This window comes from Loxodonta africana, chromosome 22, assembly GCF_030014295.1.
Source record: "Loxodonta africana isolate mLoxAfr1 chromosome 22, mLoxAfr1.hap2, whole genome shotgun sequence".
NCBI lineage: Eukaryota > Metazoa > Chordata > Mammalia > Proboscidea > Elephantidae > Loxodonta > Loxodonta africana.
The window spans coordinates 50102388-50129841 of NC_087363.1; the positions used below are offsets into that span (position 1 = coordinate 50102388).

General features: G+C 40.9%; 1 protein-coding gene across 5 annotated transcripts in view; it reads right to left on the reverse strand.

The window, feature by feature from the left end:
• CNTN4 (contactin 4) overlaps window positions 1–27454 on the reverse strand; it is a 410739-nt gene that overhangs the window by 40431 nt on the left and 342854 nt on the right. For 4 of the 5 annotated variants that reach the window (XM_064275007.1, XM_023547999.2, XM_023547997.2 and 1 more), the window contains 2 exons: window positions 17382–17557; window positions 2834–2951 (listed from right to left, as the gene is read on the reverse strand). In XM_064275007.1, the coding sequence (XP_064131077.1) occupies window positions 2834–2951; window positions 17382–17557 (294 nt within the window). Of the gene's footprint in view, window positions 1–2833; window positions 2955–17381; window positions 17558–27454 lie in introns of all 5 variants that reach the window. The other variant, XM_010590039.2, reaches the window with a different exon arrangement.

Sequence of the window (27454 nt, forward strand, 5' to 3'; positions counted from 1 at the left end):
AAATTGTTCTCTGAAGTCCCCAAAGAATGAAATCGATAGGAAGGATCTGAGCCCATTGTTAGTAACCAAGTAAGAAGGGAGGGGTGATATAAATGTAGGCATTGGAGCTAAGACGGCGATTTCATTGTTTTGTTTGCTCTTCTTTATCTTTCTGCCACCTGCCCCCACCGGTGTGAAAATATGACCTTACAGCAGTGTGAAAATATGGCCTTACAGAATGTTTACCAGCTTCGTTTTGGGGAAGTTGGTCCCTCTTTCAAAATGACAGTGTGCCAATGTTTATCCTCCGAACAAGATGATAACATGGCCAAAGGCTTGTAGCAGATTTTGCAACAGGCAATGGCAGGGGAACACTGGTTGGATACCTGAGTCTCTGCTTCTTGCTCATGAAAGGGTGGCCTTTCCACCTTCCTTTTCTAGCTGACATTAAAGTCCTACAGATTAAATATAGCAGCCATCAGAGACCAAAGGTTCCAAAGCAAAGACCCAAAGCTATCCTAGCTTTAAACACAAAACTCTCTCACAGGGCAGTTGATTGAATTGCTGCCTCCCCTTTGTGGTATGCAGAAAAGTTACAAGGGCAGAGCTGGAGGCGATAAAAATGTAAGATTATGGCTTTTAATGGCATATTAATTTACTGGCCTTATCTACTGATTAGACTAGAATTTCTTTTAGACTGTGCTTGCAAATTCCTCTTGGTATTTAATGTTATTTTCTGTGAAATGAAGTATAGAGTATCATTTAAGACCTTCAAGTTTACTGATTTAAATATTTATTAGTCTAATTTATTGGTGTTTAAACTGCTGATCTGAACATTATCCCAATTAAATACAGGATAAATTCTCAGCAATAGAATTCTGTTGTTCCCCAGGGGACAGCAGACCAGCTCTTGTGTATTTTAAAATGGAAATAAACATGTTTTCATAACTGATACTCTGGGCAAATCTACCCACATTTAACATTCTTTCTCTTGCCTGGCCCTTATCCACACCTTCACTGGGAAAGGTTTGTAGAAAATTTAAGGGGGAACCAAAGCAGACACAATGTAAAAACTATTTTACATGAACCCATCTTGACAATTAGGTTAGGTTGCTAGCTCCCACACATTCTTCTCCTATCGTAAGCCTGGCGGATATAGCAACACTTTAGCTGCTTCCAATAATACCTTGTTCTCTGTGCACTCAGATTTACCCTGCCTCCGATTCTGAGATCCTGGAATTTTACTTCTTTGCACTCAAAGACCTTCTCTGGGCTCAACTAGCTAGTCAAAGATGCCTATAACACCAACAGCTTTAAATTCAGAACAGACACTGACCGAGAGATTAATTTGATGCTCTCGTTTGGCTTCACATTTAACGCTTTAGAAGACCCCTGGGCGTAGGTTTGATTCTGGTATGTATGCATGTTCGCAATGAATTTAATTTTCATTAAAAGTATTCTTTCTTCTCTTTTTTATTGCGATAAAACATAAAACAAAACATCTGCCCATCCAACAATTTCTACATTCAGTGGCATTGGTCACATTCTTCATGTTGCGTAACCATTATTGCTATCCTTTTCCAAATTAGTCCACCACCACTGACACAAACTCAGTGCCTCCTAAGCAATAACTCCCCCACCACTGATAAGCTTTGCTTTTTATATATTTGTCTGTTTCACAAAATCGAGATCAGACAGTAGTTGTCCTTTAGTGGCTGACTTATTTCACTCAAGGTAATGTTTTCAGAGTATATTCATGTTGTGGCATGCATTAGGACTTCATTTCTGGCTGAGTGCTATTCCATTGTGTGTATATATCACATACTGTTTCTACATTCATCTGTTGATGGATATTTAGGTTGCTTATACCTTTTAGCTACTGTGAACAGCACTGCAATGAACATTGGTGTATAGGTTTCTGTTTGTGCTCCTGCCTTCAGTTCTTTTGGGTATATACCTAAGAGTAGGATCGCTGGGACATACGATGTTCTATGTTCTATGTTCAACTTTTTGAAGAACTGCCAAACTGTCCTGGAGAGCGGTTGTACCATTTTACATTCCCACCAGCAACGGAAGAGGGTTCCAATTTTTCCACATCCTTGCCAATGCCTGTTATTTTTTGTTTTTTTGATCATAGCCATTCTAGTGGGGGTGAGGTGGCATCTCTTAAAATGTTTTTTTAGAAGTCCATTAAAAATTGCTTTGGTTAGGCTTGGGATTCAGTCACTTGGTACGGCTCAGCCAGGTGTTCACAGCTGTTAGGGTCAAGTTAGGCCATGTTGGTTGGTAGTACCAAAGAGACTCTTAAAAATGTTAGTTTTTACATCAACTCGCAGCTTATTTACTACAACCTAGGCAGTCATGAGGCGTTTCCCTCCAAAACCATATTTTAGGACTGCACAGCACTATTAACTTAAGGCCTGGTGACGATTTTACTTAAGCTGCTGTTTTACCAGTTGCCAAAAACACTAATTTGGTTTAGCCCAAATGAAACATAAAAGCCACTATCTAATCCTGTCTTAAGCCATTTGTTTTGGTTAATCTAAAGTTACTCTAGAAGGTCATATAAACTCCAACAGCAATAATTGGAGTATTTATACACAGGAGTTATTTTTAGTATAAAGAAAATGAACTTGTTCAGTGCAGTTTCTGACATTCCCCTATGAGAAACAGATGCACACAAAACTTCTGTGCCCTGTTCACCACTGTTTATAATGTTCAACTGCTACCTGTCTTTTCCTTGTAATTCTAAACCAATGAGGTTTTTAGAACTCTGTGCTAGAGTAGGTATCACAAAAATATTTTAAGGACAAAAAAAAAAAAAAAAAAGAGAAAGCAACAAAAATCCAGATACCTCTTACAATCAGGTCTGCAGCAGCTGATAGCTTGTCCACACTTGTTTGTACCAGGCAGACGTATTTCCCAGCATGCTTCAGCTGGATGTTTCGGATCATCAAATCACCAGCTGAATCCTGCTGATAAAGTAGGGGAAAGTGGCTACAATTACTTCTTAATGAGCTCTAAATATCATTATCACATGAAGGACACTGTGACTAATGGATTTATTTTACACTGGCCGATGAAAACATTAGCGATGCAAACCATGCCTATTAAAAATGTGTGAGTCTGCCTTGGAGATAAGAACACCAACATTTTCAGAACAGGCCTTTGACAAGACCTCAGGTGTTTGGCTTCTCTGGAGCAGTTTGCCACCCATGTGGGAAGTACTTCAACTTATGTAAGGTGGCTCTTGAAGTAATCCTGTGTGTTTCTTCAGACATGCCCTCAGCCTATCATCTTCACTGGCATTCCATTACTTTGGAACTCTGTATTTGGAAAAGGGAAGCTAACCTACCTTTGAAGGCATCTGCACTTTACTGCACAACTTTGTCTTGGAGTCACCATGTTGATTGCTCCCAGGTTTGAATTAAAGGATTAAGAGAGCCAGACTCTCCAAGGAAATCTTGCATCACCTGGTGTGGAACGGTGCTAATTTGTTTTCCAAATGCCAAATACATGTTTGATTAGCAGATGAATGGGACTAATTACATTCTGGTATGGATGTCTGTGTGGCCCAGAAATATTTTTGTGCTGTTCACTAGCACAGTACTTTAAATAAATATGAGGAGATGTCTCCATAGGCTATCACAAAAACGATAGTTTAATTGAAGAACGCTGTTACACGTTGGACTTTGGGTCTATAGCCCTATTAATCAAAATATTGGAGAATATATACTGAGCGAGAGAACACCCTAGGGGCAGGATATAGGAAGCTATACTTGTTTTTTTTTGTGAACACTCAAGATGACAAGATGCCTAAGGTTATATTGCCCCTCCTCCCCAGTTTTCTCACTCTGAACTATAGGTTAGGAAGTCAGCATAGACACTTAAGTTGCCATTCCTTCACACAATAATAATAAGAGCTCATGCTTAATAGTATTTCATATGTTGTTGTTAGGTGCTGTCGAGTCGGTTCCGACTCATAGCGACCCTATGCACAACAGAACGAAACACTGTCCAGTCCTGAGTCATCCTTACAATCGTTGTTATGCTTGAGCTCATTGTTACAGCCACTGTGTCAACCCACCTCGTTGAGGGTCTTCCTCTTTTCCGCGGACCCTGTACTCTGCCAAGTGTGATGTCCTTCTCCAGATACTGATCCTTCCTGAGAACATGTCCAAAGTATGTAAGACCCAGTCTCACCATCCTTGGTTCTAAGGAGCATTTTGGCTGTACTTCTTCTAAGACAGATTTGTTCGTTCTTTTGGCAGTCCATGGTATGTTCAATATTCTTCGCCAACACCGCAATTCAAAGGTGTCAGTTCTTCGGTCTTCCTTATTCATTGTCCAGCTTTCACATGCATATGATGCGATCGAAAATACCATGGCTTCGGTCAGGCGCACCTTGGTCTTCGATGTGACATCTTTTGCTCTTCAACACTTTAAAGAGGTCCTTTGCAGCAGATTTACCCAATGCAATGTGTCTTTTGATTTCTTGACTGCTGCTTCCATGGCTGTTGATTGTGGATCCAAGTAAAATGAAATCCTTGACAACTTCAATCTTTTCTCCATTTATCATGATGTTGCTCATTGATCCAGTTGTGAGGATTTTTGTTTTCTTTATGTTGAGGTGCAATCCATACTGAAGGCTGTGGTCTTTGATCTTCATTAGTAAGTGCTTCAAGTCGTCTTCACTTTCAGCAAGTAAGGTTGTGTCATCTGCATAACGCAGGTTGTTAATGAGTCTTCCTCCAATCCTGATGCCCCGTTCTTCTTCATATAGTCCAGCTTCTCTTATTATTTGCTCAGCATACAGATTGAATAGGTATGATGAAAGAATACAACCCTGATGCACACCTTTCCTGACTTTAAACCAATCAGTATCCTCTTGATTTGTCCCAACAACTGCCTCTTGATCTATGTAAAGGTTCCTCATGAGCACTTAAATTAAGTGTTCTGGAATTCCCATTCTTTGCAAAGTTATCCATTGTTTGTTATGATCCACACAGTCGAATGCCTTTGCATAGTCAATAAAACACAGGTAAACATCCTTCTGGTATTCTCTGCTTTCAGCTAGGATCCATCTGACATCAGCAGTGATATCCCTGGTTCCATGTCCTCTTCTGAAACCAGCCTGAATTTCTGGCAGTTCCCTGTCGATATATTGCTGCAGCCGTTTTTCAATGATCTTCAGCAAAACTTTGCTTGTGTGTGATATTAATGATATTGTTCTATAATTTCCGCATTTGGTTGGATCACCTTTCTTGGGAACAGGCATAAATATGGATCTCTTCCAGTCAGTTGGCCAGGAAACTGTCTTCCATATTTCTTGGCATAGACGAGTGAGCACCTCCAGCACTGCATCTGTTTGTTGAAACATCTCAATTGATATTCCATCAATTCCTGGGGCCTTGTTTTTCACCAATGCCTTCAGAGCAGCTTGGACTTCTTCCTTCAGTACCATCGGTTCCTGATCATATGCCACCTCTTGAAATGGTTGAATATTGACTAATTCTTTTTGGTATAATGACTCTGTGTATTCCTTCCATCTTCTTTTGATGCTTCCTGTGTCGTCTAATATTTTTCCCATGGAATCCTTCACTATTGCAACTCAAGGCTTGAATTTTTTCTTTAGTTCTTTCAGCTTGAGAAACGCTGAGCGCGTTCTTGCCTTTTGGTTTTCCATCTTCAGCTCTTTGGACATGTCCTTATAATACTTTACTTTGTCTCCTCGAGCCGCCCTTTTAAATCTTCTGTTCAGTTCTTTTACTTCATCAATTCTTCCCTTTGCTTTAGCTGCGTGACGTTCGAGAGCAAGTTTCAGAGTCTCCTCTGACATCCATCTTGGTCTTTTCTTTCTTTCCTGTCTTTTCAGTGACCTCTTGCTTTCTTCATGGATGATATCCTTGATGTCATTCCACAACTCGTCTGGTCTTTGGTCATTAGTGTTCAATTCCTCAATTTATTCTTCAGATGGTCTCTAAATTCAGGTGGGCTATACTCAGGGTCATATTTTGGCTCTTGTGGACTTGCTTTGATTTTCTTCAGTTTCATCTTGAACTTGCATATGAGCAATTGATGGTCTGTTCCACAGTCGGCCCCTGGCCTTGTTCTGACTGATGATATTGAGCTTGTCCATCATTTCTTTCCACAGATGTAGTCAGTTTGATTTCTGTGTGTTCCATCTGGCGAGGTCCATGTGTATAGTCGCCATTTATGTTGGTGAAAGAAGGTATTTGCAATGAAGAAGTCGTTGGTGTTGCAAAATTCTTTCATTCGATCTCTGGCACTATTTCTATCACCAAGGCCGTATTTTCTAACTACTGGTCCTTCTTCTTTGTTTCCAACTTTCGCATTCCAATTGCCAGTAATTATCAATGCATCTTGATTGCATGTTCGAGCAATTTCAGACTGTAGCAGCTGATAAAAATCTTCTATTTCTTCATCTTTGGCCCTAGTGGTTGGTATGTAAATTTGAATAATAATCATATTAACTGGTCTTCCTTGTAGGCATAGGGATATTATTCTATCGATGACAGTGTTGCACTTCAGGATACATCTTGAAATGTTCTTCTTGACGATGAATGCGACACCATTCCTCTTTGAGTTGTCATTCCCAGCATAGTAGACTATATGACCGTCTCATTCAAAATGGCCAATACCAGTCCATTTCATCTCACTAATGCCTAGGGTATCGATGTTTATATGTTCCATTTCATTTTTGACGATTTCCAATTTTCCTAGATTCATACCTCGTACGTTCCAGGTTCCGATTATTAATGGATATTTGCAGCTGTTTCTTCTCATTTTGAGTCATGCCACATCAGCAAATGGAGGTCCCGAAAGCTTTAATCCATCCATATCATTAAGATTGATTCTACTTTGAGGAGGCAGCTCTTCCCCAGTCATCTTTTGAGTGCCTTCCAACCTGGGGGGCTCATCTTCCAGCACTATATCAGCCAATGTTCCGCTGGTATTCATAAGGTTTTCACTGGCTAATGTTTTTTAGAAGTAGACTGCCGGGTCCTTCTTCCTAGTCTGTCTTAGCCTGGAAGCTCAGCTGAAACCTGTCCTCCATGGGTGACCCTGCTGGTATCTGAATACCAGTGGCATAGCTTCCAGCATCACAGCAACATGCAAGTCCCCACAGTACAACAAACTGACAAACACGTGGGGGCGTATTTCATATAAACCAAAAAACCCAATGCTGTCGAGTCGATTCTGACTCATAGCAAACCTATAGGACAGAGTAGAACTGCCCCATAGAGTTTCCAAGGAGTGCCTGGCGGATTTGAACTGCTGACCTCTTGGTTAGCAGCTGTAGCACTTAACTACTACGCCACCAGGGTTTCCGTATTTCATATATAAAAAAAAATTATTTTCAGAAGAAGTTGTCAAGGCTTTCATTTTACTTGGATCCACAATCAACAGCCATGGAAGCAGCAGTCAAGAAACCAAAAGATACATAGCATCGGGCAAATCTGCTGCACAGGACCTCTTTAAAGTGTTTAAAAGCAAAGATGTCACCTTGAAGACTAATGTAAGCTTGACCCAAGCCACGGTATCTTCAATCGCTTCACAGGCATGTGAAAGCTGGACAACGAACAAAGAAGACTGAAGAATTGATGCCTTTAAATTGTGGTGTCGGCGAAGAATATTGAATATACCATGGACTACGTCTCGCTTCCTTTGGACATGTTATCAGGAGGAATCAGTCCCTGGAGAAGGACATCATGCTTGGTAAAGTACAGGGTCAGTGAAAAAGAGGAAGACCTACAATGAGGTGGATTGACACAGTGGCTGCAACAATGGGGTCAAGCATAGCAACAATTGTAAGGATGGCGCAGGACTGGGCAGTGTTTTGTTCTGTTGTGCATAGGATCGCTATGAGTCAGAATCAACAACAACAACAACGTAGGGCAGACACCTTCCAAGAGCTTTACTTATATTAACTCACTAAACATAAATACCTATGAGGTAGGTACTCTTGTCATCCTCATTTTATGAATGAGGAAACTTAATCACAAAGACTGAGTTGACTAAAGTCACTTAGCTAGTAAATGGAAGAGGCCAGGATTTGAACTCACATAGTCTGGCTCTAGTTTGTATTCTTAGCTATATTACCATGCAGAAAGACCTTACCCTCATTTAAAATTAATGTGTACTTGATTTCCATCTTTTTTTTCAGCACAACACATCACATTCATATTTACAAAGAGAATGGAAACAATGGAACCACCAATTCTTGTAAATAGGATTAGAAGCAAGGCAAAAGAAGAGAAAGCTCCAGTTTCTGGGACTTAGTTGTTTTGGGCTGATTCCTGTTGTTTGGCTTCAGGTATATAAATCTCTCTGGGCCTTACTGTATTGACCTGTCAAAGAAGGATACATTGCCTACTGTGTTAGGTATGAGAAACATGTATGTGACATTCTTTTGAAAACTGCAAAGTACAAGGTAAATTTAAGCTGGCATTATGGATGAACATGATCAAATGTCTTTGTGAAACCATCAAGATAAAGATACTAAATTTAATTCAAGAACAGCTGTGTATTTTTTTTACCTGAAAGCTTTTAATTATACCTTGGGTTCTCATCCAGATTCCACTATTTACTACTCAAATCTTACAACTGCTCAGTAAAATGGTATAAAAATAGGACAGTAGTGAGGGCATCTGACCTCCCCTAACTTTACTAGGGGGCAGAAGAATCAAGACCAACAGCCTAAGGCTGATTCCTATGAGGTGGAAGTCAGACACACCTCCTCTCTCCAAACTTTTTACCAATTCTTATACCAGCCATTCCTCCAATGGCACTCTGTATTTTTCTGCTGGATTCAATAATATGTTCTAATGGCCACAAAGAACTCACAGACAACACTCATAATTATGGGGTTTATTAGGGAAATAATAGTCTATAGTTCAGAATACAGTTCTTTGATCAGGACTGCCTCTTCTCAGCTGTGCTCACATGCAGGCCTTTCTCTAGCTCTCGGCCCTCAGCCCCTAGGTCCAGCCTTTGCCTTGCTCAGGCTAGTGTTACAAAGCTCTGCCAATAAGAGCTTGGGGGCCCACCCACTCTTCCAGCAAACCTCAGCCCAAAGGTGCTCAGCTCTCTCGCTCAGTGGGTCAGCAAGCCTAGCTCTACTGACAAGTGCCCAGGGGTACCCTAGTCTGCCAGCAGCCTCAGCCTGAAGGCACTCAGCTCTCTCGCTCCATGTAACACCCACTGTAACCACTTTACTTCAGGGTCCGGGAAGCCCCCTGTGCCATTTCATGCCAGTCTCCTGGTTCTGTTGCTGCTGCTTCTCTGCCACCGTTTCTCACAGTCTTTGTGTCATCTCTGGTGTTACAGCTCTGTCTGTCTCCTGAGTCTAGGAGGTTCTCAGCACAGGGATGCTGGGTCCACAAGATGTGCTCCACTCCTGTCTCTTATTCTCAGTGGTAGTGAGGACCCCCTTTTCTGCCTCTGGGATGGCTCATTTTAAGCCTAACAGGATGGCAAAACTGACCAATTCCCTTTTCAGGGTTCTATACAGCTTACTTGCATGGTCCCGTGCCCACGAGGGTGCCATACACCTTATTTGTACTATTAGCAAGCTTTCCAATCTCCTTGGTAGGCCATTAGCACCTTATTTGTATAGTTCCACCCAGTTATTTGGTGGGAGTTACAAGATCATGGCGAGAAAGGCCATATAAAAGCAACCTATCTCACTGCAAATAGATAATGATTGCTCACCTATTTCTGTTGATGATTAAGGATATACATGTATTCCTGCTGGCAATGGTTAAATGCTTGGCTGCTAACCAAGACTGGCAGTTTCAACCCACCATGTGGCTCCACAGGAAAAAGACCTGGCAATCTGCTCCCATAAAGATTACAGCCTAGAAAACCCTATGGGGATGTTCTATTCTATCACACATCATTGCTATGAGTCAAAATCGACTCAATGGCACCTAACATATATGTGTGTGTGTGTGCTGGTTCCAACTTATACTGACTTTATGTATAACAGAATAAAATGTTGCCCAGTCCCGCATCATCCTCACAATCGTTGCTATGTTTGAGCCCATTGTTATGGCTACTGTGTCAATCCATCTTGTTGAGGGTTTTCCTCTTTTTTGCTGACCTGCTACTTTACCAGACATTAATGATCTCCTGTGGCTAATACTCTCGGGGCATAGTGGTTAAGTGCTACGACTGCTAACCAAAAGGTAAGCAGTTCGAATTCACCAAGCGCTCCTTGGAAACTCTATGAGGCAGTTCTATTCTGTCCTATAGGGTCGCTATGAGTCGGAATCGACTCGACGACAAGGGGTTTGGTTTGGTGGCTGATACACTTTGCTCTCACAATTCCTAGTGCCTGTCCTGAATTTTGCATTTATTTCTTAGAAATAGTTGATTGGTATTAGCTCCACTGACACAGAGAAAACGAACATTTCCCATACAAGAGGCGAATGAGAGCAACTCTACAGACATAGGGACACAGGTGCTCTACAAATATGGTCATTAATGCTTGATTTCATTAGGCGTATCTCCACCTGGACCTCAGCCCTGGTTGATACGCAGCTGGTTGGCACCAATCCACCATAAAGGTCGCATCCATATGATTGGCAGGGCATCCACTTTGTCGGGTCAGGCATCTGTTCTGATTGTTCAGTGCCCCCATGTCATTCTGGGAGATAATATTTTTAATATATCCCCTGCCCTAGCCATTGGTCTTAGTATGAAAACAAATATTCTGCTTAATTACTTTATATTTTCTCAATTTATATTTTCCTGCTATTAGAATCAATGTCATTGTTGCTGTTAGCAATCAATAAGTTGGCCCCTGACTTAACAGAAATGTCGCCCAGTCATGTGCCTTCCCTATGATCAAGAATCGATGTTATCATTTCTTTCATTCATACAACCATTAAAGTTTATCAAGCACTCCTTTTGTGGTAGGTATTGGGCCCTAGTGGCTCAGTGGTTAAGACCCATGGCTGCTAACCAAAAGGTCAGCAGTTCAAACCCACCAGCCACTCCTTGGAAACCCTATGGGGGCAGTTCTACTCTATCATATATGGTCACTATGAGTTGGAATCAACTTGATGGCAATTTTTTTTTTTTTTTAATTTAATGGGTCTATGGACTTTTCTTCTCTGTATGTCAGTTTGTTGTACTGTGGGGGCTTTCGTGTTGCTGTGATGCTGGAAGCTATGCCACTGGTATTCATATATCAGCAGGGTCACCCATGATGGACAGGTTTCAGCAGAGCTTCCAGGCTAAGACACACTAGGAAGAAGGACCTAGCCATCTACTTCTGAGAAGAATTAGCCAGTGAAAACCTTATGAATAGCAGCAGAACACTGTCTGATACAGTGCTGGAAGATGAGCCCTCCAGGTTGGAAGGCACTCAAAATAAAATTGGGAAGAGCTGCTTCCTCAAAGTAGAGTCGACCTTAATAACATAGATGGAGGGAAGCTTTTGAGACCTTCATTTGCTGATGAGGCATGGCTCAACATGAATAGAAACAGCTGCAAACATCCATTAATAATCAGAACCCAGAATGTACAAAGTATGAATCTAGGAAAATTGGAAATAGTTAAAAATGAAATGGAACACATAAACATCAATATTCTAGATGTTAGTGAGCTGAAATGGATGGATAATGCCATTTCGAATTGAAAAATCATATGGTCTACTATGCTGGAAATGACAACATGAAGAGGAATGGCATTGCATTCATCATCAAAAAGAAAATTTCAAGATCTACCCTGAAGTACAACGCTGTCAGTGATAGTATGAAATCCATATACCTACAAGGAAGACCAGTTAATATGAGTATTATTCAAATTTATGCATCAAACACTAAGGCCAAAGATGAAGAAATTGTTGATTTTTACCAGCTTCTGCAGTCTGAAATTGATTGGACATGCAGTCGAGATGCATTGATAATTACTGATGATAGGAATGTAAAAGCTGGAAACAAAGAAGAAGGATTGGTAGTTAGAAAATATGGCCTTGTGACAGAAATGACGCCAGGGATCGCATGACAGAATTTTGCAAGACCAATGACTTCTTCATTGCAAATAACCTTTTTTCACCAACATAAATGGCGACTATATACATGGACCTCACCAGATGGAATACACAGGAATCAAATTGACTACATCTGTGGGAAAAGACGATGGAAAAGCTCAATATCATCAGTCAGAACAAGGCCGAGGCAGACTGTGGAACAGACCATCAGTTGCCCACATGCAAGTTCAAGTTCAAGCTAAAGAAAATTAAGACAAGATGATGAGAAGCAAAATAAGAACTTGAGTATACCACACCTGAATTTAGAGGCCATCTCAAAGACAGATTTGATGCATTAAACACTAAGAACCTAAGACCAGATGAGTTGTGGAATGACATCAAGGACATCATACATGAAGAAAGCAAGAGGTCACTGAAAAAACAGGAAGAAGGAAAAGAACAAAATGGATGTCAGAAGAGACTCTGAAACTTGCTCTTGAACATTGAGCAGCTAAAGCAAAAGAAAGAAATGATGACGTGAAAGAGCTGAACAGGAGATTTTAAAGGGTGGCTGGAGAAGACAAAGTAAAGTATTATAACGACAGGTACAAAGAGCTGGAGATAGAAAACCAAAAGGGGAAAACACACCCGTATTTCTCAAGCTGAAAGAACTGAAGAAAAAATTCAAGCCTCGAGTTGCAATAGTGAAGGATTCTACTGGGAAAATATTACACAATACAGGAGGCATCAAAAGAAGGTGAAAGGAATACAGTCACTGTGCCAAAAAGAATTGGTCAACGTTCAACCATTTCAGGAGGTAACATATGATCAGGAACCAATGGTACTGAAGGAAGAGGTCCAAGCTGCACTGAAGGCATTGGTGAAGTACAGGGCTCCAGGAATTGATGGAATACCAACTGAGATGTTTTAACAAACAGATGCAGCACTAGAAGTGCTCACTCATCTATGCCAAGAAATTTGGAAGACAGCTACCTGGCCAACTGACTGGAAGAGAGCCATATTTATGCCTATTCCCAAGAAAGGTGATCCAACCGAATGCAGAAGTTATTGAACAATATCATTAATATCACGTGCAAGTAAAATTTTGCTGAACATCATTCAAAAGTGGCTGCAGCAGCATATCAGCAGGGAACTGCCAGAAATTCAAGCTGGATTCAGAAGAGGATGTGGATCCAGGGATATCCTTGCTGACGTCAGATGGATCCTGGATGAAAGCAGAGAATACCAGAAAGATGTCTACCTGTGTTTTATTGACTATGCAAAGGCATTCAACTGTGTGGAGCAGAACAAATTATGGACAACATTGTGAAGAAAAGGAATTCCAGAACACTTGCTCATGTTCATGAAGAACCTGTACATAGATCAAGAGGCAGTTGTTTGGACAGAAAAAGGGGATACTGAGTGGTTTAAATTCGGGAAAGGTGTGAGTCGGCATTGTATCCTTTCGCCGTACTTATTTAATATGTATGCTGAGCAAATATTGTGAGACACTGGACTATATGAAGAACGGGGCATCAAGGTTGGAGGACGACTCATTAACAACCTGCGTTATACAGATGACACAACTTTGCTGAAAGTGAAGAGGATTCGAAGCACTTACTAATTAAGATCAAAGACCCCAGCCTTCAGTATAGATTACACCTCAACATAAAGAAAACAAAAATCCTCATAACTGGACCAATGAGCAACGTCATGATAAACAGACAAAAGACTGAAGTTGTCAAAGATTTCATTTTACTTGGATCCATAATCAACACCCATGGAAGCAGAGGTCAAGAAATCAAAAGATGCATTTCATTGGGAAAATCTGCAGCAAAAGACCTCTTTAAAGTGTTGAAAAGTGAAAATGTCACTTTGAAGGCTAAGGAACACCTGACCCAAGCCATGGTATTTTCAATTGCCTCATATGCATGCAAAAGCTGGACGATGAATAAGGAAGATCAAAGAAGAATTGATGCCTTTGAATTGTGGTGTTGGCAAAGAATATCGAACATACCATGGACTGCTACAAGAATGAACAAAGCTGTCCTGGAAGAAGTACAACCAGAATGCTCCTTAGAAGGAAGAACGGTGGGACTATGTCTCACATACTTTGGACATGTTATCAGGACGGATCAGTCACTAGAAAAGGACATCATGCTTGGTAAAGTAGAGGGTCACTGAAAAAGAAGAAGACCCTCAATGAGATGGACTGACACAGTGGCTGCAACAATGGGCTCAAGCCCTGTGAGGATGTGCAGGACTGGGCAGTGTTTGATTCTGTTGTACATAGGGTCAGTATGAGTCGGAGCCAGCCTGACAGTACCTAACAACAACAACAACAACATGCACTTTTCTAGACCCGAAAGTATTAAATATCCTCAATGCCCCTGTGAAGTAGTTCATATCTTTCTCATTTGGTCAAAGTTATCAGGTTGAACCATATGACACAGGATCACATCATCAATTTCACCAAGCCTTTCTCAACCTGGGTTCCGAGAGAGAATCCTTACTGACTTGAAGCATCCATTGATATAATGAAATAACTTTTGTCCCCTGCAACTACAATGGTACCAGTTGTATACCATCCCTGGGAGAATTGTGAAAACTGTCACTCAAATAATTTTCAATGTTCTGTGATTCATCTGAGAAGCCCCATTTGAGAAAGGCATCAAGGATGTAATTAACAGGACTAGTACTATAGTTGGGTGCTCCTTGGAAACTCTATGGGGCAGTTCTACTCTGTCCTATAGGGTCACTATGAGTCGGAATTGACTCGACGGTACTGGGTTTTTTAGTACTACAGTTGAGTGGAAAATATGCCCCTAATATATCATATGGGGGAGTCCCTGGGTGGTACAAGTGGTTAATATGCTCAGCTGCTAACCAAAGTCGAGTCCACCCAGAGGCTTCTTAGTAGAAACTCCTGGTGGATCGACTTCCAAAAAAATCAGTCATTGAAAACACTATGGAGCATAGTTCTTCTCTGACACATATGGGGTCGCCATGAGTCAAAGCTGACTTACCGGCAACTGGTTACAGCATATGAACGGCTTTGTAAGCTTTCGGCCAGTTATGTGTAACATAGGAGGGATAAGATGAGGCAGCAAATCAGGTTCTTACGGCAGTGCGTGGAGTGGGAGAACTTTTTTTTTTGTTGTTATTTTAGCTTTTTATTTGAAATGGTTATAGATTCACAGGACATTGCAATGAATATATGTTTTCACATACTCAGACAGCAATGAAATACACAGTACAGAAAGAGCAAATGCTATATAACACCACCCCTGAGCCAGTGCTAACAGTCTGGTGTGTGCTCTCTAGACTTTTTGTTATATTGCTGAAGAGATCTGTAAACAAACAAACAAAAAAAAACCCCAAAAACCAAACCTATTGCTGTCGAGTTGATTCCAACCCATAGCAACCCTATAGGGCAGAGTAGGACCGTAAACAAAGTAAACTAGATTTTTGCATGTTTGAAGCTAGTCTGCAAACTTAATTGCTTATGTATGTGCATTAACATTTTACCTCTGCAAACACCAAAATGTGTTGGGTTGGGTGCCACTGAGTCGATTCTGACTCATAGCAGCCCCATGTGACAGAGTAGAACTGCCCCACAGGGTGTTCTTGGATGTAATCTTTTTTTTTTTTTAATAATTTTTATTGTGCTTTAAGTGAAAGTTTACAAATCAAGTCAGTCTGTCATATATAAGCTTATATACACCTTACTCCATACTCCCACTTACTCTCCCCCTAATGAGTCAGCCCGCTCCCTCCTTCCAGTCTCTCCTTTCATGACGATTTTGCCAGTTTCTAACACTCTCTACCCTTCTATATCCCCTCCAGACAGGAGATGCCAACACAGTCTCAAGTGTCCACCTGATACAAGTAGATCATTCTTCGTCAGCATCTATCTCCAACCCATTGTCCAGTCCCTTCCATGTCTGATGAGTTGTCTTCGGGAATGGTTCCTGTCCTGGGCCAACAGAAGGTTTGGGGACCATGACCGCCAGGACTCCTCTAGTCTCAGTCAGACCATTAAGTCTGGTCTTTTTATGAGAATTTGGGGTCTGCATTCCACTGATCTCCTGCTCCCTCAGGGGTTCTCTGTTGTGCTCCCTGTCAGGGCAGTCATTGGTCGTGGCCGGGCACCATCTAGTTCTTCTGGTCTCAGGATGATGTAAGTCTCTGGTTCATGTGGCCCTTTCTGTCTCTTGGGCTCATAGTTATCGTGTGACCTTGGTGTTCTTCATTCTCCTTTGATCCAGGTGGGTTGAGACCAATTGATGCATCTTAGATGGCCGCTTGTTAGCATTTAAGACCCCAGACGCCACATTTCAAGGTGGGATGCAGAATGTTTTCATAATAGAATTATTTTGCCAATTGACTTAGAAGTTGTGGGAGAACTTTTTAAAGAATAGCCCCTTTTTTATGTTTTGTTGCCTTCTGGTTGGGCCCCTCCATGAGAATGGCAGCAAGTGTGGGTCTTAATTACCAATGGGAACGTAGGGCTGTGATAGGGTGGAAAACAAAATGAAACAATTTTGGGAACAATAGTTACAGACACAAATTTTTCCCAACTATAACCTATTCTTGTGTGTGCTATGATAATATGTATTTTTACGCCAAGTAAGGCATTTTGAAAATTCAATCTTTTTGAAATCAAATTACCTGGAAATAAGCTACTACCCATTACTTTCAGGTTCAAAAAAGAGAGCCCTAAAGGGAGCTTAAGCATCAGCCTACAAGCATGATGCAACTTTCCCTCACTTATTTTCTTACTCAGGTTCTACTGCATATGGTATGCTATGGGGCATAGAGCTTTAGATTTGAAGTTGAAAGGTGAGGGCTGTAATTTAGTAGCTGCGAGGGGCTATTAACTTCTCTGAGCCTCAGTTTCCTTATTCATACTGCAGGGATAAATAGCTAACCTGCAAGACTGCTGTGAGGATGAAAGAGAAGGCCTGCCACGTAGTGGCTGCCCAACAAGTTGTTATCATTGTCAATTGCTGTCAAGTCGATTCTGACTCATGACAACCCCATGTGTGCTGAGCAGAACTGCTCCATAGGGTTTTCAAGGCTGTGACCTTTTGGAAGCAGATCATCAGGACTTACTTTCAAGGCACCACTGGGTTAGTCGGAACTGCCAACTTTTTGGTCAGTAATCCAACACTTAACCATTGGCACCACCCAAGGACTACTGCTCAATAAGTAGTGTATTTAGCATACAAAAAGGAGCAGGAACTAACCAAGAGTTTCTTGAAATAAGGTGTGTGAACAAAATTATAAAAGAATTACATTAGATTTCTTTCCAACTAAGTTTAGACAAGTTAGTATAAGGCAGTTTCGAGAAGTTCAGTTGAACTCTGTTTCCTGTAATTTGTTCGATATTAATACTTACCCCTCCGACTCTTTCAAAGTGGTCTCCATCTTTGTTGAAGTCTATCAGGCGTCCATTGAACGTCCAAGTGAACACGATGTCTAGTGAGTGATCATGTGTTACCTGGCATGGCAGAACAATACTTTCTCCAACAGTGACATCCATGCTGGAAGGGGGTACCATTACCCTTGTTGGATCTGGAGAGTTAACATGAAACAAAAGGACACAAAGAAGAAAGCCCATGAGCTTGTGTGGAAAAAACAGGAGGAACCTAAGAGCAGGACGCAATACTAAGTAGCTTTGCTTTATTTTTCCTGAGGCTGCGACCAGCCAACCTCAGTCATCTGGGAAGCACAGGCTCAGGTCAGGAGGTCGTTTTTAATATGAAAAGATGAAAACACTCATTATGTGAACCTTTTCAGAGCAAGAGAACTCAAATGGAGAGCACTGAGGTCAGTTAGATCTCTGAAGACGCTCATGGAGGCACCCACTTTCCGGCAGCCTGCTCTGAAATGGCCACTTTAAATGGGTTTTCCTATCTCGTTCTCAGTTTCCCTAGAAAGCAGCATTTCAGCTGAGTGCAAACAGAAAAATCCATGTTAGTTTGAATTTGTTGGGCTTTTTTAAATTATAAAAGCAATAAATGTTTATTAGAGGAAATTTAAAAAATTCAGAAAAGTAAAACAAAGAGGCAAAAAACAAATGAAAAAACCACCTACTCTCTTACTATTCAGATAAAACTCTATTTTCATTTTGGTATAATATCTCCCAAACTTTCTGGTGCATAGTTTTTCAGTGGTCTTGTTTTACGTTGATGAAAACATGCTATACATACAAATTGCCCAGTCTTTTCCCCCTCCTTATAATACAGGCATGTTCATATCTTTGGCAATATATTTTTTATAAACTGTATAATGTGTTATAAAGTTTATAGTTTTAATCATCTTGAAGATATTAGGCATTGCAGCAAATTTTAGTACAAATATAATAATGCTGTGATGTATATCAATGACAAAATGAAATATGTACATTACTTCTTTAGAATAAGGACTATCACTTATTTTTTAATTCAGCCTTTACATTATGGTTGGACTGGCCTTGCTTAGCTGAGATAGTTCAGAACGCCAACAACTACATTCACATATGAGAAGGAGCCTTGGTAGTGCAATGGTTAAGCACTCACGTGAGGCTTTTGAGAGCCATGTAATCAAAATCTACTCTATTGATTCACTGACTCTCAGGAATACAGACTGATTTTTTTTTTTTTTTTTTTTTTTTAACGAGAAAAGGACATGAGAGCAAATATTTTAAGCAAAAGGACAAAAATGACCTTTTTTTTTAAAAAAATTGTGCTTTACGTTAAAGTTTACAGAGCAAATTAGTTTCTCATTAAGAAATTAATACACATATTGTTTTGTGACATTGGTTGCTAACCACACGACGTGTCAACACTCTCCCCTTCTCAACCTTGGGCTCCCCATTTCCATTCATCCAGCTTTCCTGTCCCCTTCCACCTTCTTGTCTTTGCCCCTGGCCTGGTATGCCCATTTAGTCTTGTATACATGGTTGAACAACATGTGTTATTGTTTTATAGGCCTGTCTAATCTTTGGCTGAAGGGTGAACCTCAGGAGTGAGTTTACTACCGAGTTAAAAGGGTTCCTGGGGGCCATACTCTCGATGTTTCTCCAGTCTCTGTCAGACCAGCAAGTCTAGTTATTTTTTGTTGAGTTAGAATTTTTTTCTACATTTTTCTCCAGCTCTGTCCGGGACCCTCTACTATGATCCCTGTTGGATCGGTTGGTGGTGGTAGCTGGGCACCATCTAGTTGTGCTGGACTCAGTCTGGTGGAGGCTGTTTTCCTCATCTACAAAATGAAAGTACTGAACCAGGTAATTCCATGCTAAAATTATATGCTTCTACATTTTTTATTTGGCAAAGAAGGTGTTGTCTCATTCTACTTTAAATAACTGTCCACTGACTTTGTAACTAAGATTTTCATTTTCATGCATCATTCATTAATTTATTGATTTATTCACCAAGCATGTATTGTGTGTTACATGTCTAACACAGTCATGGTACCAAGATAGACATACAAGCAGCAGAGGGAATAATAATAGTAGAAATAACTGAGCGAGTCAGGTTCCAGTCACTGTCTGAAGGACTTTACATAGATTATTTCATTTGTTTCTAATAAAAAGGTACTTCTATCATCCCTACTGGAGTCTCTGCATGATGAAAATGGTTAAGCACTCAACTACTAGACAAAAGGTAAGCTGTTTGAACCCACTCAGAGGTGTCTCAGAAGACAGGCTTGGCGAGCTGCTTCTAAAAGGTCACAGCCTTGAAAACCATATGAAGCAGTTCTACTCTGCACACATGGGTTCGCCATGAGTGGGAATCAACTTAATAGCAATTAACAATAACACCACCCCCATTTAACAGATGAGGAAACTGATAGTTGAAAGTGGTTATAAAACTATTGTGCTACGCTGCTTTCCCTCATGTTCTCTAGATGGGCAAAACCAATGAAGGGTGTCTGTGTATATATATATATATATATATACATCTATATATAAAAAAAATTTTTTTAATATAAATATAGATATATTAGGATCACACCAGCCAATATGGTAACTCCCTTTTTTGCCTGTTGATCCAGAGGCATGAGAAGCCCAAAGGGGCCAGGTGGCATTCTTAACTTCCAGTTCAGTGTAATCAGTGTTGTGTCTCCTGATGGGAGCATTTCTCCTTCTGGAACTAAGACTTCTAGAACCCACAAAGCATAGGGTCGTGGGGACAGGGTGCAAAAATTTTGTGAGTGGGTCACTAGGGGTAATAGTGAGTGGGGCCACTCCCATTTCCACCCCTTGATTCCTGGACCCATGAATCCTGGCTATTGGAGAAACAGCATCATATATTTGACGCTGATTTAGAGCATATACAGCCTCCTGGAGAACACTGCCCCAACCCTGTATGGTATTGCCACTAGTTGGCACTGTAATGGTATCTTTAGAAGACTGTTCCATTGTTCTATAAAGCCAGTTGCTTCAGGATGATGGAGAACATAGTAAGACCAGTGAATTCATGAGCATGGGCTCATTGCCGCACTTCATTTGTTGTGAAGTGAGTCCCTTGCTCTAAGATGATGCTGTGTGAGATACCATGATGGTAGATAAGGTACTCTGTGAGTCCATAGATGGTAGTTTTGGCAAAAGCATTGTATGCATGGTAGGCAAGTCCATATCCAGAGTAAATGTCTACCCCAGTAAGAACAAAACACTGCCCTTCCCATGATGGAATTGGTCCAATGTAATCAACCTGACGCCAAGTTGCTGGCTGGTCGCTCCTAGGAATGGTGTCATATCAGGGATTCAGTGTTGGTGTCTGCTACTGGCAGATTGGGCACTTAGCAGTGGCTATAGCCAAGTCGGTCTTGGTTGTTGCTGAACCCATGCATAACCTGCATCCCTCACATCATGGCCACTTTGCTCATGAGCCCATTGGGCAATGACAGGAGTGGTTGGGGAAGGAGGCAGACTGGTATTCACAGAACGCATCATCCTATCCACTTGATTGTTAAAATTCTCCTCCGGCAAGTTCACCTTTTGGTGAACATTTACATGAGACATAAATATCTCCACTTTGGCCCTTTCAGAGAAGTCTATCAACATATATCCTTGTCACCAGTTTTCCAATCATGCTCCTTCCAAGTCCCTGACCATTCAGCCAAACCATTGGCCATAGCTCGTGAATCGGTATACAGTTGCACATCTGGCCATTTCTCTCTTCCAAGCAAAGTGAACAACCAGGTGCACTTCTTGAAGTTCTGCCCACTGGGAGGATTTCCCTTCACTGTTGTTCATCATGGAGGTTCCAGAAAGGGGCTACAGTGCTGCCACTGTACACTTCTGAGTGGTGTCTGCATACTGCACAGCAATGTCTGTAAACAAGGCAGGAGTTTCCTCTTCCTCAGCCAACTCATTGTAAGGAACTACCCATGATGCCCTAGGTGAAGACTGGAAGAAAGATGATAATGTGACAGGAGTGGGGACCTTGGCATTTGGGCCACTTTCTCATGTAATTTACTTCTGCCTTCAGGTCTTGCTATAGCCCAATCGCATATATACCACTTCCATTTAAGGATGGAATACTACTGTGCATGTCCAACTTTATGACTCTGTGAGTCACACAACGCCCAGTTCATGATGGACAGCTCAGGCTGCATATTTCCTAACCTTTAGGGAACAGGCTAAAGGAGCTATATCTGTTGTCCTCCAAAAAAGGGAAAGGATCATCCCTGGAGCAGCCCGGAGATCACAGAACTGTTGGAAGAAGCACAGGAAGCAGGTCCTTCTTAGTTTCAAAGGGATCCAAAGTGTCCTGGATCTCAAAAGGTGGAGCCAACAGCCTCCTAGGTTTCAGTATTGGATCTTCACCAACTCAGTTCTGGAGTGTGGAGCTGCCATTAAGTTCTGCCAGGGGAATGGGGCCACTGCCCAAAGCTGAAGGGGCAGGGCTGCCACACCCAAGGGGCCACGGCTGAGGGAGGTATGGTCACCATTTTGATGAACTAAGAGAATGGGGCTGCCTAAAGCTGAGGGAGCAGGGCTGTTATCCCAGAGGGCCTGGAAGGCAGAGCTGAACCCTAGGGCTGAGGGACCTACACCCAGAATCCAGAGGATAAGGCCAACACTCAGATTCTGGAGGGTGGGGCCATTGCCCAGATGGTTTCAGAGAAGGGAGTATTATTTTCAAGCGTTGCAAGGCAATGTACTTTGTTCTGCTGTGTTTTGAACTTGCTTGGTGCCTGCTATTCCTTCTCTCCCTCCAATTTCTCCCATTTGTAACAGAAATGTCTACCTGTTCCACCATTTTATAGTCATGCATCACTTAAAGTCTGTGAAATAGGACATTATGTGATTTGGATGTTGTGTGAACACCATATGACCCAGAGCTAGCACTAAATTAGATATCATAGTCTGGTCCTGCCTTTTCTTTAAGTATCTCGAGCATGTTTCGTACCTTAGCAATGACCACCAACGTGCTGAGAGGGATGTGATTTTGTTTTGGTCTTGAATACATATCATTAGCTATTTCTCCATACCTGATATAGTTCCCTCTCATATTTTCCTTAGCCTTGTAGCTTTCAGTGGAGCCGATCTTTTAACAGCTTGGAGAAATTTTTCTTTGCTTTTGAGGATCGTCATGATTGTCGTGTGTGACTTGCCTAAATCACAAGCAATAGCATTCACTGATTTTCCACCTTCTTGTTGTTTAATAACCTTTTGTTTTGCTTCCAAATTGATACTTCTCCTTTGCCTCTTGCTGCTGCAATCACTAGCACTGGTTATGCTGCATTTGGGAGCCATGATGTGCTTCTTGGTAATATTTTCGAAAGAGACGTGTGATACACGAGATTGCATGCTGCTGCCTATCAGTCAAAGCATACACTGTTATATGGTAAACTTTTTATTTGTAAGTAGGGAAAGTTCACATTATGATAGGCATTTCTTATGAATATCAAGACTTATGTATTATAGGGTAGGTATGCACTGTACCATTAGACACCTGGCAGCGGAATCACTTTGTACACAAAAGACATGAGATACATGTGTTGCATGCAGGAAGTCACTGCATTCATTATGTCTAGTTAAGTCTGCTACATCTCATTCTCTGACTGGGATCTCTGAACTCCCTAAAACCTTATGGGACCTCGGACGTATATGTGGCTGGATGTTTTCTGAACGGACGTTATACAGTACACGATTGTACTCTGGAAACAGATAGCTTGTATTCTAGATTTCATAGGTTTGCAGATGAAGAGGAATTTTGCTCCAGGACAGAATATGCATAAAGTCTCACATATTTATTTAGATGGTTCAGAAGATGAGATTTTAGACTTGGAATTGATTTAAGACTTTTGGGATGATGTGATGGGGTGAATGTGTTTTGCATGTGACAAGGACATGAATTTCTGGGGGACAAAGGGTGGAATGTTATGGATTGAATTGTGTCCCCCCAAAATACGTGTTGTAAATCTTAACCTCTATATATGTGGTTATAACCCTATCTGGGAATGGGTTGTTTTTGTTATGGTAAGGAGACAGGATTAGTGTAGGGTGTGTCTTAAGTCAACCTCTTTTGAGATATAAAGGAGATTAAACAAGCAAGCAAAAGCAGCAAAGATAGGGGAAGAGAGATGCCAAGCCATACAAAGATTGCCCAGGAGAAGCTGAAAGAGACAAGGACCTTCCCCCAGAGCCAACAGAGAAAGAAAGCCTTCCCCTAGAGCCAGCACCCTGAATTTGGACTTTTAGTCTCTTAAACTATGAGATAATAAATTTCTCTTTGTTAAGGCCACGATTTGTGGTATTTCTGTTACAGAAGCACTAGACAACTAAGACACCTCATTAGCTGGAAACAAGATATCCATGCATGAATCATCTATAGAACAAGTGCAAGGGCATAATACAGCTATCTGCACTCTTGATTATGTGTAGCCAACTGAAGATGTTTAAACACAGAAGGAATTCAAAGAAGGAGAAACATGTCCATGTGGTACAGGTGGTTCCAGAAGGCGTTGCTGCAAGAGTAATGAAGTTATTGCCTCAGAGAGGTGACAAGCAGTAATGATTTTATACCTAGAATGTTCTAATTGTAAGCTCACACATCAAACTTTTGAGTGCAGAGTCAAATTGTCCAGGTCTAGTTCTTAAAACTGTCTTGGTTCCATATCTCCTGACAACTTCTTGGCAAGCAGCAAGGAGTTGGCACATATCCCAAGTCCTAGAGTCATTTGCAAGGCTTTTTTTTATAATTGACATTAACATTTTTAATTGACATTTGTTTCCTGAAGAAACGTTCATCTCTTTATGCACATGTAGGGACCTGGGACAGATTTTTATTATTGGTTTTATTATTGCTTAACCAAGGACCAGAGAGGTTCTGTAAATCCAGGACTTTGCTGGTACAGTTGCAGGGCTGACAGTGCTAATTCATTAACTTACCACTTGTCCCCGATTCATGTTCTGAGCCCCGAAGTAGCAAGGATGAATGCAGAGCAAGTCATGCACTGTACACACACCAGAGAGGTCTCCTTGGGACTCTAGAAGATTAAACTAAAGAGGTTCAAAACCTCATTAGCTACTTGGTTTTCTCAAACTGTATGTTTGTTTTGTACTCCTGTGTTTTGTGTTGGGAATTCTGATGCTTTTTGCTTGATTAATTTCCTTAAATATGAATACAAACGCTGTACACAAATAAACAGATGGCTTCCTGCAAAACAAAACTGTCTCCCCTCCTTTGGTTTTAATTCATCAAGATCAGGAAGAAACTATATTTATGACTTCTGTTCTGAAGAGTCACTCCAGCCATTGTTCCGTGCACAGAATTCTCCAAGGCAGTTAGAACTCAAGATGTGAACTGATGGCTGGATTTGAACGTAATTAAATACCAACAATAAACAGGATCAACAATACCCCCAACCTTTTCTGCTCGTGGTTGGTTCATACTGCCGAGAATGATTCAGAGTATAGATGCTTAAAAGTGTGTATTTACCAAGTGCTTAACCATCCCAGTGTTCAAAAAATTATTCTTTTACTTTCTATAGTGTTTTCTATAATGTATACCTGGCAGAAGGTAAACTCAGTGCTTTTCTCTAGAGATCATAAAAATCGTGAGAAAAAAGTTAACTATGAACAACTCTGTCAATGATCAGATTAGCAATGAGATGCATAAATTATAATAGTATTTAAGTCATACTATAGTCTCACTTCTGTTAGTGAAAAGTCTTTCTGATTTTAGTGCTTTTATTATCTGTAAAAAATAAGCGCCTGTGGTTCCATAGGATAAGAATTCCATTTTGATGTTACTTTCTTCATATCATACTAAGCCTTCCATTTCAGGTTATAATTTCTTTACCTTTCATTCACAATGCCAATGTATTTATTTGGTGCCAATCAGGAAAATAATGTGTTGTAGTCATCTTCATTCATAGAGAGGACATGTCTCTTTGTTAGCAATTTTCTTGACTGATGGCTTTGATGAAGCCTTACAATAGGGTGATGTCTTCTTTTTTATATCAATTTCCTCATAGGGAGAATTTAAAAAATGAGATTCTTCAAAGGCTTGGAGCTACCCAAAGAGCTGACAGACAGCTCACCTCTAGTGATAAAATGGAGACTGGACAGAGAACTATTTTCTTTAATAGTTAAATGCCACAACAAAGACTGCTGATTAATGATCACAATAAACCCGGAGGCAGCATCTCTAGGGATAAATTTCAACACTCTCTAGTTGACCCATTTTTTCAATAAAAACAAAATCAGTGCCTGATAAACTGCTTTTATCAATTCTTCATAAAGAACACACCTAAAAGGAATACCCTGAACATTAAATAAGAGAATGAGGACTTACAGTGATTTCAAGCTGGACCAGTCAATCTATGATGAAATTTAATATGGATAATGACAGAAAGCTACAATTGAAAAAATCAGCGACATAGGCATAGGAAGGGGGAAGACTGGATGGGCAGTTCATGGGAGACTCGAGCATTTCGGTGTCAACAGGTCCATGTGGCTGCCAAAGAAAGTGGACGCAATCTTAGATTGCATTAGTAGCACGAGGTATTCCAGTTTAGAAGGGTACTACTACCATTCTATTTTGCATTAGTCAGACCACAGCTTACTAGCAACATCCTTTGAATTTATGTTGTTGCATCTAGGTTAGTGATGTTGTTGTTGTTGGTTGCTGTTGAGTTGATCCTGACTCATGGTAACCCCATGTGTGCAGAGTAGAACTGCTTTATAGGGTTTTCAAGGCTGTGACCTTTTAGAGGCAGATTGCCAGGGCTGTCTTCCAAGGTGTCTCTGGGTAGGTTCGAACCCCAACCCTTCAGCTAGTATTTGGGCACTTAACTGTTTGTGCCACCCAGAGGGGCCTAGGCTAGTGAAGAGTCTAGTAAATTTATAAGAGTTAAAAGAACTAAAAGTAGTTGGCACGAGAAAGAAAAATTAGGGGAGACATGATAGTGATCTTCAAATATATGAAGGGTTTTTAGGAAAAAGATGAAATGGAATTGAACTTATTTTGTATTTCCCTTTATCAGAAAGCAAGGATTAACTACAAACAGGTAATCTCCTGTGTAAGGAAAGAACTTTCTACCTTTAAAACACTGAAACAGGCTGCCTCAGGAGAACATGAATCACCATTTCTAGTATTCAAGCAGAGGCGAGGCACCATCTATCCATCCATGGCATCAAAGGGAGAATGGCCAGGTTAGACTGAACGTCAGCAGCTAGATGAAGCCTATTGTCTCTGTGAGGAGCGTATGAATGCAAGGCCACCTCCCTCAGAGCCTTCTCCTGACCCCCCTGCTCATGATGATTCCTTCTTTTCATGAAGCTTGTCAGCATTAACTGCCAGTTCCATTTCTTCAACATGAAGCTTGTACTATTGAGGAATATAATTTGTCTTTTTTTTTTTTTTTTTTTACATATATGATGTTTCTCTCCTTGTTCTAAGGCTCCTAGGGGTCAGGGACCACATCTTAAACTTTCATAAATCCCTGGTGCCGAGCTCTGTCCCTATTCATGAGAGGAGGTTAAAGATAAGTTGTTGACAATCTGTGAATGTAGATGAAAATAAGGCCCTGACCCTTGAAGTGCTCCTGGGTCAGGAAGCTGTTGTGTTATATTTCTTTTTTTTAATAGGCACATTTATCTTTATTTATACAAGTTAAAGCTATAAGATATGGTCATCAAATTAATCTCATAAGATAGCCGACACTTAAAATCCCAATATAAGGAAATGGAAACCATAGTTCCTCCCGATTTCCTGAGATGATGCCTTGCCTTACATAGTGGGAAGAAAGAAAGCAAGGATTTTGGACATTTAAATTTTATGTCCCTCTTTATCCTGTTTGTTGTTGTTTTTGTGTGCCGTTGTTTTGACTTGAACTCATAGTGACTCTATATGACAGAGTAGAACTGCCCCATAGGGTTTCCTAGGCTGTAATCTTGGTTTTTTTTTCCCTTTCTAAATTTTATCTATTTTGTTGTTGTCATTGAGTGTGCTGTATTTCTTATTAATTACC